Here is a 12386-nt window from a genome sequence, read left to right as displayed (position 1 = left end):
CAGGTAAATCTGATACCTACCCAAATTCGAGAAACACATTCTAAACCAAACCTACAATCTACTCCCAAGCTTCCTACTACTCCAACCAGTTCCTTTCCAGCATCCCCCCTCCAGAGAATGGCACCATCATCCATCCACAGATACTGGGTATCATCCTTGGACCTTTGTCACCCTTACCCCTAAGCATCATCTACTATCAAGTCCTTTTCATGTTACTCCCTTGATCCCTCTGGACTTCACTCACATCCCCACCAGCCCATAGCCTCCTGACACCTCTTCTTTCTTCTACTGTTGCCTCTCCCACCCATCCTCCACACTGCAGCCAGGGTAAATATTAAAAAAAAAAAAATTTTTTTTGAGATAGTTCAAATCTCTAGAAAAGTTACAAGAATGCTACAAAGAATGTCTGTATACTCTTCGTCCAGATACCCCATTTTAACTCTCTACAATTGTCCAGAAAGGCCCTCTGATGGCCTTTTACTGACCTTTTAATACCCTGTTATCAGACCTCTCTAATCCCCTTCAGTGTGGAACAGTTGCTCAGTCTCCTTGACTTTTATGACCTTGAAATTTCTGATGACCATAGGCCAGGTGTTTAACAGAATGTGTCTCAATTTTAGTTAATATGATATTTCCTCATGATGAGACCCAGGTTATACATTTTGAACAGAGTATCTCAAATGCAATGTTTGCTTCCTGTTACGTGCTACACAATGTCCTGTTATAGGCAGTGTGAACTTGAGCCACTTGATTCAGATGGTGTTATCAAATTTATCTGTAAAGTTACTTTCTCCTCCTTTGTAATAAATATTTAGGGGGAAAAAATTGAGGCTATGTAAAATCCTGTTGCTCTCCTCACTTTCACCCAAGTTTTAGCATCCATTGATATTTCGTAACTTAATCTGATAGTCACCACACAGTGATTTTCTAATAATATCATTTTTTCCACTACTGGAAAAATGTTCTCTTCTCTTCCTTTATTTATTCATTTGTATTCATATCATTGTGGACTCCTTAGTTCCTATTTTAGTCAATAGGTTATTATCTGTTACTTCATTATATATTTTGAGGCTCAAATTATCCATATTTGGACATTGAGAGGACCTTCAAGCTGGATATTGTGTTCTTTTGACATGCCCCCATCATTCGTGGATTACTTTCTTACTTTCTGGCACAAAAAGATACGTTGGGATCATCTTGTACTTTCTCTGCCCAGGCCCTGGAAGGGGCCATTTATCTAATGACTCTTGGTTGCTTTTAGTGTAAAAGAGTATATAAAATCCAAATTCAGAGTTTTAGGTGTACTCTTTGCTACACAGGTGTCATTGCTTTGAGGCAAACTCAGCTTATATTTATTTCTCTATCTTTTTATGTGTTGACAACCATGAGTTCATACCAATGCCTTCCATTTTAATTCAACACCACGTAATTCACGCCGGCTTTAATGCTTCCACATTGTACATCCTTTTCCAACAGCTCCCATTATTTCCAATATAGTCCTCAATGTCCTCGTATATAGCTGCTTTTCCAATCTTGCTGGGCTTTCAGCCCCCCTCACACACAGGTCTCAATCTCTGCTAGGGCTTGCCTCCCTTGCTCAAACATCTTCCTTTATTGGGCCTGCTAAATCGCTTTTTGGTGAAAGAAAAAAGAAAGAAAGCTGAGAAAGTATATTTTTGTTTTGCTTTTAAAGGACAGAGGGGAAGAGATTGGAAGAAAAAGGCAGGAGAAAAGCCAGGTTACTTTTCTAAAATGAAAATCCATCACCTTTGAGCTATGTGTGTGCATCTACCATGTTTCCCCAAAACTAAGACCTAACCAGAAAATAAGCCCTAGCAGATTTTTCAGGATGAGATCCCCTGACCATAAGCCCTAATGCGTCTTTTGGAGCACAACTTAATATAAGACCTAGTCTTATTTTCGGGGAAACAGTGTGTGTGTGTGTGTGTGTGTGTGTGTATGTGTGTGTGTGTTTGCACATGCACTCACATGCACGCACTCACACACACAGCCCTTGAATGGCTTCCTATTGCTCTAAGGCTATAAACTTCATCACAAGGGTCCAGGAGGCCATGCATGATGTAATCGCTGCTGACCTTTCACTTTCCCCTTTCTCTCCAAATGCCAAGCACAGGGGACCTGTCATCTCCTCTAAAATTCCATCTTCCCTCTTGCCACAGGGCCTTTGTATGTGCTGCTTATATCTCTCAGTTCTCTAACTTGCCACATGCACTTGGGTGACTTATTCTTCAAATCTTTGCTGGTGCACCATCTATCTCTTCCTCTGGAAGCCCTCCTTAATTTCCCTAGATATAGTGAGACTATTTTGTTATTTATTGTTTTATTCATGCTCTCACAGAACACAGTGGCTCTTATCTCAACTGGGAATTATGCACTTATCTGTATATGTGTCTGAGTAATATCCTCTATCCACATTAAATTTTGAGTGGTGTGAGAATACCAACAATGTCTCTTTTTGATCATGAGTGTGCCCCTAGCTTGTGGCCCAGTGGCCCAGTATTGGTACATAGTAGATGCTCAATAAATATTTTTTCATGTGAATAATTTGTATTTTTAGAAACATAAAGTGTTTAATCAGCAAATATGGTAATTTTCTCTATTTTGAATGAAAGGCTATAAACAAACCATGAACGAATAATATGATACATATGGGGAGGCAGGTGACCGTATGACTGTGAAGAATTCTGAAAGCTCCTAGGTCTAAGAGTTTATAAGCTTTATCACTTAGAAGAAATACAAATTCACAAAAAAGTGATGCAAATAATGTGTACAGGAAAATAATGTGGGAGTCTTTACCTAAGAAAATTTTAATATAAAGCATATACGAATTGCATATTTGGCTCGCATCATTATACGGGTGATTCAAGGTCATTAAAATGATAGTCCTTCCAAAGGTGGCATAGAATTTCATTCAAAATTCAAAGGTGAGTATATACACAAACGTATGTGTGCATATTTTAGAACTGGATAAGTGATTTTAAATTGCACTTGAAAGAAAAGATATTTGAGAGGAGCCATGAAAGCTTTTTTTTTTTTAAAGAGAATGAAGGATGACTTACTTTACCCAAATAGTAAAACTCTTGCTAAAATTATTATAATCAGAATAATACAGACAATATGACTTTCACTAAAGTTAAGAATCAGAACAATATGGTTTGGCACAAGAGTCAATAAACAGATCAATGGAGCAGAATTGAGAATCAAAACATAGTTCATATAAGGAACTTAATATATGCCAAGGATGACATGTGATTCAATAAAAAATGGACAATGTATTTAATAAGTGGTGCTGGCATGATGATCTATTCACCTGCACGAGAACAGAGTAAGAATATGTATCCAATACATATTCAAAAACAAATTTGACAATAGTCCTTGTGCCTATGGACAAGAGATGGATAAATAAGCAATAAATACTACAATAAATAGAAACAAACTACTGCTACATACAACAATATGAATGAATCTCACAAAGAGAATGCTAAGTAAAAGCAGCCAGACACAACATATGTGTATGGTTCCACTTAAGTGAAGTTCTAGGACAGGCAAAACAAACCTATGGTAGAAAAAAAATCGGAAGAGTGGTTGCCTCTGGGTGTGGGGTAGAATTGTGAATTGACAGGGGAAGGACAAGAGGTAACGTCTCAGTGTGAATGTCCTGTGTCGTGATAGGAGTTTGGGATTCAGGGTCATTCAAATATTAGTTCTTCCAAAGGTAGAACAGAATTTGATTCAAAATCCAAAGATGAGTGTGTATACAGATACGTATGTGTGCATGTTTTAGAACTGAATAAAGTGATTTAAAATTGCACTTGAAAGAAAAGATATTTGAGAGGAGGAGCCAAGTTGAATGCAAATGTTTAAGGGTGATATGTACTGATGTGTACAACTTATCTGGAAATGCACCAACAAAAAAAGAAAGAGGGATAAATGGAGAGAGGGATGGAGAGTCATATGGTAAAGCAAACATAGCAAGATATTAATTCTAGAATCTACGTGGTGGGTACATGGCTGTCCTCTGTAAAATTCTATCAAGTATCCTGTGTGCTTGAAATTTTTTAAAATAAAATCTTGCGAAAAATAAATAAATTTCAGTCTATTAAATATTTAAATATAGAATAAAATCCCAACAAATAGTACAGGAAATTTAAAAAGCATTTTATAACCTTGGAGTGAAGAGATCTTTTAAAACAAATTAGAAAACTCAAGAAGACAGAGGGAAAACAGATATTTTTGACTACATGAATATTAACCACTTTTGGAAGCCAAAGGATATCATCATAAACAGTATCAAAAGAAGAACAGATGGGGGAGGGGGACTAATTGTATCATATGGCAGACAAAGGTTAGTGTCCCTAATATAACAAGACTTCCTACAAATTCCTTAAAAAACAGAACATAACTTGACAGAAAAATAGATAACGACATGTAAAGATAATTAACAGAAAAGGAAACATGAATCCCAGTAATTGTGTGAAAAGACATTAATATCCCTAGCAGTCAGTTGAAAATGCAAATTAAAACAAAATGAGGTATCATTTCTCATCTTTGGATTGGCAAATTTTTAAAGATTGATCACCTCTAGTGCTGGTGAGGATGCTGGAAGATAGGTGCCATACACTCCTGGTGGAGTGTGACTATTTACAAACTTTTAGAACAGCAACCTGGCAGAAAGAACATCCAAGAGACATACAAGACAGAAAGTAGTACTAGGCATAATATGATTCCATTTTTATAAAAAAGTTTTGTTTTTTTCAAATTTTGAACAAAGAGAAAAATGTAAAGACATACCTAGATGCCTGGTAAAGAAAAATACAAAGAAATAGATGCTTTGGGCCAGGTAAACCATGGCCTAAGTGCTAAATCTGGCCGGTCACCTCGCTTTTTATGGCTCATGAGTTAAGAATGGTGTTTATACCTTTTTAAAGGGGTACATTTTAAACGGTTGTGTAATTTTCTACATTATACCCTCATTTTGACTCTTGGCCAGCAAAGCTTAAAATTTTCACCACATGGCCTTTTAGTTTACTGACCCCTCCTTCAGGGGAATGTAGTTTCTTACTTATACTTTTTCTCTTATTTCTTTGTATTGTTTTCATTTTTATAATACGCATGTATCACCTTTGCAAGTTTAAAGAAAAGAGATAGGTAGGTTGGTGCTACAGTAATTGGGGTTTTTTCAATTTATTTTTAACCTTTTAAACTGTAATTACTTTTGCACCAACCTAATAGATCAATCACTGTGGATGCTGTTGGGAATGGGCATAGGTGACAAGAGGAAACAAGGGGGACAGTCCAGGTGAAAGAAAATGGTACCTTGGAATAGGGTGGGGGCAGAGAAAGAAATTGACAGATTTCATAAGAACCTATAGGAGTTAGTGAGGGATTGGACATGGATGGTGAAGCACAGAGAAAAATCAAGTCTGATTCCTAGGTTTCAGTCATCAGTTGAGTGGTGCAATTACTGAGATGGAGAGAGTGGGAAAGGGAAATTGGAGAGTAAATCAAGTCCTCTATTTTGAACCTGTGAAAGTTCTAAATGGAATTGTGTGACGTAGGCAGTTGGACATAGATGATTAGAGTCTCTTGGGAAGTGGAGGGGAAGGCAGAGCAGGAAACACAAATGTAATAGTATTCATGATACAGATGGTGCTTAAAGCTATCTGGAAGCAATGGAAAAGGAGGAGAGAGGGGGACCAAGAGTCTACCTGGTGACACAGTGCCAACCTAACAGGAGCCTGTTCCCTACTGACTGATGTCTCTGATGTCACTGTCCAGTTGTTTGGATTCCCCCAAATCAACTGTTTCAAAATGTCCTCTTCCCATGTGCCAAGAAACACTCTGGCTTCAGAGTAGACACTAACAGCCTGTGGCCAATTCTCCCAGATGGATCGTTCTCCCAGAACCTGGCTCCCCCAGTGGAGAGATGAGTTCAGGCCCCAGTCACTCGCAGTTTAGCCCTGCCTGGCATAGGTTCCCAGACATGTGCAGCTACCTTTTACTCATGCCATGCTTTTACCTGTGAATGCTAGGAAGGACTCACCAAGGAGCTAGTGTAGGTGGGGTCTGAGGTGTCATCCTGGAGATAGCGGGAAAGGCCAAAGTCAGACACCTTGCAGACCAGGTTACTGTTGACCAGAATGTTCCTAGCAGCCAGGTCCCGATGCACATAGTTCATCTCAGCCAGGTACTTCATGCCAGCGGCAATGCCCCTGAGCATCCCCACCAGCTGGATCACCGTGAACTGTCCATCATTTTGCTGTAATAAGACACAAGGGGCATCGGAATCAAGATGGGATTCAGTGGTTAAACAAAAGCTGAGGTGCCACGGCCTTGCTGCTAGTCAGCCTCTGTCCGCGCTGGGCCAAGCGGCTCACTGCCTCCTCCCTCCCCTGCTTCCATCCTCATCCCTCTCCTTGAACGCTGTGCTCTCTTCTCCTTGCCAAGTCCTGTCAATTTCATCTCCAAATTACATCTCAAATTCATCCACTCCTCTCCTTCTCCACTGCCACCATTCTAACCAAGTCATCGTCATCCATCACCTATCACAGCCTCTCGGCACCTGCCCCCTCCCCGAGAATCCATTCTCTACACGGCTGCTAGAGCCATCTTTGTAAGACATAAATCAGGGCACGTCACTCCCTAGCATAAAGCTTTCTAATAGCCTCCCATTGCATTAAAAAAAACAACAACAACAACCTTCCAAATTCCTTAGCATGGCCCACGAGACACCATGGGATTAGCTAATGCCTCACCTTATATGGGTGTTTCCCTCACACCTGTCTAAAGCCACAGTGACTGGCAACTTTTCAATCTTTTCCAAACCAAGCTCTTCCTGCCTGAGGGACCTTATATGTGCTATTCTCTCTGTTTTTTCCCCCACAGTCAATACTTGCCCTTCAGGTCCCCACTTAAATGTCATTTCCTCAGGGAGGATGTCTCTGTAACTCGTCCCCTCTTCCAAATATAATTAGCCTTTCCTTTTTTTTAACCACTATCTTTCAGTGTATACTCTTATTTTTCTTCTTAGCACATATCACAGGTTTTAGGTGTGCGTGTGTGCACACACCTGCCTGTCTGTCTATCTCTGCTGCTTGACTCTAAGCTCTTTGAGGATAAGAACCCTTCCTCTGTATTCCTTACCATTGTATTCTTGGTGCCGAAATCTTTAATGTAGGTAGAAAAAGTTCAATAAACATGGGCTGAATGAATGACGGGTACATCTCTCCCTGTTTCCAGAATTAAATGTTAAGGCATCTTCCTTGGGTACTACAAGGGCTATTGGGGTAACCATACCAACCTCATAGGGATCGGTGGTGCAGGAGAAGTGCCCACACAGTGTCTGGCACGAGGACCCTCCTAATGAATGGGAGCTATTGCTGCTTCTCCTCATGCCAACCTGTGGTGCTGCCCTCTCGCTAGTCATCAGTGGGCTCAGTCTCTTGGGTGGATGCCTCCTCAATGTTAGATGACAGACTCTTCAGTGAATGAATATGTGCCATCCTCCTGCCTCCCCAAAACCCCTGGGTCTTAGCTCTACACACACTAGTTAAATCAATAGATGCTGGGCCATGCTGCTAAGGACACATTTCCCATCTAGTCCAGTCCCAGCTTCTCCCCGAAGAGCTCTGACTTGTCTTCTGTAAGTAAAGCATGGCTCAGGCATTGAAATGCTCGGAATGGGGGAGAGGTAGGAGAAGGCAGACAACCCAGGGTCTAGTCTAGTTACCTGAGCACAGGCCCCGGACAAGGCAGTCACTTCCTCTGCCCTAGTGTCCTCGTGTGAAATGCAGAAAGCATAAACAGTATGAGGAACTCCCATTTGTTGAGTACCTACTGTATGTAAGAGGGTACACAAGACACTCACGTGCATTACCTCAGTTAAATATATGTGGGACACATCATTGACACACGTGCTCTGACAAAAGCATTTTCTATGCAAAAATAAGTATGGAAAATAAAAGAGCTATTATAAAACTACACTGGTTATTAGTGAAAACCCCAACAACAGAAATATCTAACAATGACAGCATGAATTGCTGAAGGCTCTATTCCTCATGCAAGACTGCAAGCTTGCGTTTGTGTTCCAGGGTTATGCCCCCGATCAGTTGAAGGTGTGGAGCAAACTGACACTCCCTCCACTCCTTTCAGAGACCCCTACCAGAGGATGACCCCCAAAAACACTGGAATTGATACCCCTCCAAATTCCAGGCTGTTTCTAACTCAAACTTGAATCATCTCCCAACTGTCCCAGAATGCTTTCTCTACAATATTTTCTTCTAACCAACTCCAAAAGAAAGTGCAGAGCTATCTTTTGGAAACTCTGATGGGTTTACAGCACATGGTACCCCTTTGTGAGAGCTGGGTGTGCCACGAGTGAGGCAAATTCTCCTTACTCATGAACTTCAGGCAGCACCTCCTCAAGAATTAGCCAGCCTTTCACTAGCACCATTCCTTTTCTCTAAGTAGTTCTCTGGGGATCTGCCTCCCCAGAAAGCTGTCATGCAACTTCAGTATATTAGAAACTGTATCTCAGCGTAAAGTCACAAGGGTCATATTTTTTCAGTTCAGTTTTGTTACTTCCTCTCTGTGAGTGTAGACAACACTCTGTGGTTGAAAACGAATGTCTCCCTCAAGGAGCCAACTTGTATATAGATGTTAGGGGAGAGGCCCTTGGAGTGGTTGTAAACCACGTAAACCGCATGTTGAGAAGAGCAATGTTGAATGCATGTAAAGCAATGTGTCTACGTCCCTACTTTAGTCATTTAAGTCTTCATAGAACTGCCTTATTGTCTGATTTATTTTAAAATTTAGATCAATCATCCTTAGAGTTTCTAGGGTCCACAAGAGCCAAAAAGTGGTTCAAGTCCAAGCTTTGGAGCCAGACAGACCCGGGTTGGATCCAGACTCTGCCGCTCCCTAGCTGCGTGTTCTTGGCCAAGTTAATTAACCTCCAGAGCAGTGATTTCCACATCTTTAAATAAGATCATAGTGTCCACTCTTCATAGGACTTTGCAGTGGTTAAATGAGATGAGACATGTGGACGGGCTTAGCTCAATGACCAGTAAATACTAAGACAGTAGCAATGGTTGCTGGTATTATCAGCAAAGCCACAATGTCTCATAAATCATCTGTCCCATGTACCTGGCCTGCCTGGTGAGAGACTGAGCACACATGGGGCCAGAACTGTGGGTTCCTCATGGCTGCCTGGGTGTGTGTGACAGACATCCTAGGATTGTTGCCCTTGGAGAATATAGTTTACAGGTTGGCAGCTGTAACAGCCCCTCCCCCCAACGGTAGTGTAGATCGGAAACTAATGATGCAGGCCTGAAATTTGGATCGACTGATCAACAAACATTGATTTCTTCCATTACTTGACTTTTGAATGGCAAGTCATACATATGTGTTCATCTTTAATATTCGTTCTGTGAATGGCAGACAATAGTATGTTGTTTTTACAGAGAAGATAAAGGAAGTCCAGAAAGTTTAAGTGATCAGCCTTAAATCACTCTGTGTGGTTTTGGCTTATAACAAGAATCTAAGTCCAGAACAGAAAGTTGCATCTCTACTGACATTCCGTCTCTGATCAATTGGTAATGGCTATCTCAAAGGCTGTGTGGAGAAGAAAGCTGTGTATAAGCTTCACAGGAAAAGAAGCCATGATTGATTAATGATGTCTGCCATGGCCACAGAAAGTACAGACACTCGTAGCCCATATCTGCTACACTTATCTGACTCTTTTAATTCCTGTCCAGTGCCTTTTCCATTGGAATATGTTGACTTTGTGATGGCCAATGAATTTTCTTTACGATATGCAGGGGACTCACATATCATGATAAGACAGGGTCATGCCCGTTGAGTTCATAATCTTGGTGAAACTTAAAGATATAAACATATTAAGATTTTTCTGACATGTTCAATGGTTTTATGTTCAGTTCATTGAGATAACTCCCCAGGAAGAATCTCCAGTGTTATGAACATCAGCATATAAAGATAAACAAGACAAAAAATAAAAGATTTTTTTAGTGACTTTGGGAAAAGATCTGCCATGCTGAGCAAATGGTAAAAACACAGCACATAGAAGAAATACAGCCTTTGTGAAGTGATTTAAACTTTCTTCCTTATGAAGTGCTTTCTGCTGAAATTGCTTTTCTGAAAATTCACTGAAGCCACTTGCTGGTCCTTTTATTAGACAGGAAGGATTTAGGTTTTTCAATGTTCATTGACAAATCCACTTCAGGAAATGAAACCCTTATTTGATTTGTTTGAAGAGAATGAATCATAGATTTTTTTTTTTAACTGAAAGAAACCTTTCAAGATCTTCCAGCTCAATGCCTTTAGTTTATAGATTGGGAAATTGAGTTAACAGATTTGTTCAAGGCCACCGGGTGACTCATAGCAGAGCCCAAAGCAGAACCTTGGTCCCAGGACTTCCAATCTGGTGTTCTCTTCCTGACATCTGTGTTGCTGTTGTCTAGCTTCAGCCCATGAATGAGCTTCCCTGATGATAAATGTCTCCATTTGACATTGCTCGGTGACTTCTAAGAGTCTTCCAGTTGTGACCATCTGTAAATGAACCAGCAGCAACCACAAAGCCACGTTTTAGGCACAAAGGACTTACAGAACATGTCGACCTTCTTGGCTAAGGCATAGGACATTGATGAGCTTCAGGGGTTGTTCCTAAGATTATGGGAGAGCTACCAAATTATATCCCCTGGCTTTGAGTGCCAAGAAGGAAATATTTAATTATAGATATGCATGCTGTGTAGTCCATGGCACAGCCATTAAAAAAAATGGATAGTAATGAACTTACTGAATGTGTGGTTAAAGAATAATGCTGTTTCTAATCCTTCCAGAACATGAGAGATTCTAAGTTCTGCAATGGGAGAAGCCATGCCTGATGTGCTCACCTCTCAGACACTGACCCACAGCTAGAGCTGGGGCCATTCTCCAAAGACTCCACATCCAGTGTGAAAGGACCGGCTGGAGAGGAGGAAACACCTTTACAAATGGAAGACTAACCCTTTTCCTTTCTTCTCTGAATGGTGATCCTAAAATTATTCTACTTCCCAGAAGATGGACCCTACAAAACTAAATTGATGACCTAATTTTTGATTTTATCAAGCAGCAGATACATCAATTAATGTTGCTATGCTCCAGGGTTTGGTAGTAAGGTTGAAATTAGATTTATAGATTACCTGCCTCCATGCAGTGCAAGCAGTCAGAAACGCTTCATTTCCCCTCTCCTCCTGGCACTGCCTGTTCTGGCCGTTCCTTTCTGGCCATCCTTTCTCCTCTGTTTTCCTGTGTTCCATTGTTGCCCCAAGTTTTTTGCCCACCACCTGGGCCTCATCATCATGAAAAATACTGTTGTCCAACATTCCCCCATGCCCTGGGCCCCAAATGGAAACAGCCCTAAGCAGAGCAACAGTGTGGGGCTTTGATTTCCCATGGGCTCCTGAGAATGAATCTCCCTGTTCCCCGCATGGACCAGGGAGAGAGTCTGATCACAGTCACCATATCATGCTGGGGCTCTCTGCAAAGTACAGGCAGATGGCAGCTTGGAAATAAATGACTCTTGAAAGGGTCTGTTTCCAGAAAACCCTTTTTCTTCTCACATCGCCTTCTATTCACTTTTATTTGACTGTCTTCATGAGAGCTCTGATCGTGAATGAATGAACCCAGGAAAGCATAGTCCATACCCTGCTCTGACATGAGAGGTCTGGCTATAAGGCCGAAAGACCAGGCTTACTCTGGGTGACCACATTTCTCCTGCCACTCTCAAACATTTTGTCCCAGAATTGGTTATATTCGTGTTTTTCATTCAACTGGCATTTACCAGGCACTCACTGTGCTAGGTGCTTGGGTGTCAAAATACAAGGCATAATCCATACCCTCAAGGAGGCTGTGGCAGGAAGTATGTGGGGCCCACAATCCACGTTTGTTGCCCCCCCCACACACACACAAAAGCACTACTGCCTAATGACCCAGAAGAGGCAAAAAGTGTGCTTGCCCTACAAAGTTAATTTCAGTGTTGTACAAAAGCAGCTCCTAGATGAGTCCTGCAGCTGCCCTTCCACACTGCAGCCACTGAGCTCTACACTGAGCTTTGGCGCCTCCATGCAGCTGCTGACAGATTACCAAATGGCCACGCCGGCTTTAGCCTTTGAACACTCTATCCCATTGTTTCATCAGCCTACCTGCCCTACTCCCCCACCTGTCTGGCAAATCCCTCCTTCTCCAATATCAGATAAATTCTCTCTCCTATACAAAGCCTTCTCTGGCTTCCCCAGGAAGATGTCAAGTCTTTGCTTATGATACCTCTATACTCCATGCATAGAAACAGATAGTATCATAGAGGCAGA

The 12386-nt window shown here is 41.3% G+C and overlaps 1 protein-coding gene across 4 annotated transcripts in view; it reads right to left on the bottom strand.

The window, feature by feature from the left end:
* Positions 1 to 12386, bottom strand: part of EPHB1 (EPH receptor B1) — a 418394-nt gene that overhangs the window by 42084 nt on the left and 363924 nt on the right. For all 4 annotated transcript variants that reach the window (XM_019748047.3, XM_074312877.2, XM_019748058.3 and 1 more), the window contains one exon: positions 6065 to 6280. In XM_019748047.3, the coding sequence (XP_019603606.1) occupies positions 6065 to 6280 (216 nt within the window). The remainder of the gene's footprint in view (positions 1 to 6064; positions 6281 to 12386) is intronic.

The sequence above is a fragment of the Rhinolophus sinicus genome, chromosome 5 (assembly GCF_057876585.1).
Source record: "Rhinolophus sinicus isolate RSI-liver-muscle chromosome 5, RSI-T2T, whole genome shotgun sequence".
Lineage (NCBI taxonomy): Eukaryota > Metazoa > Chordata > Mammalia > Chiroptera > Rhinolophidae > Rhinolophus > Rhinolophus sinicus.
This window is presented reverse-complemented; position numbering and strand designations above follow the sequence as displayed.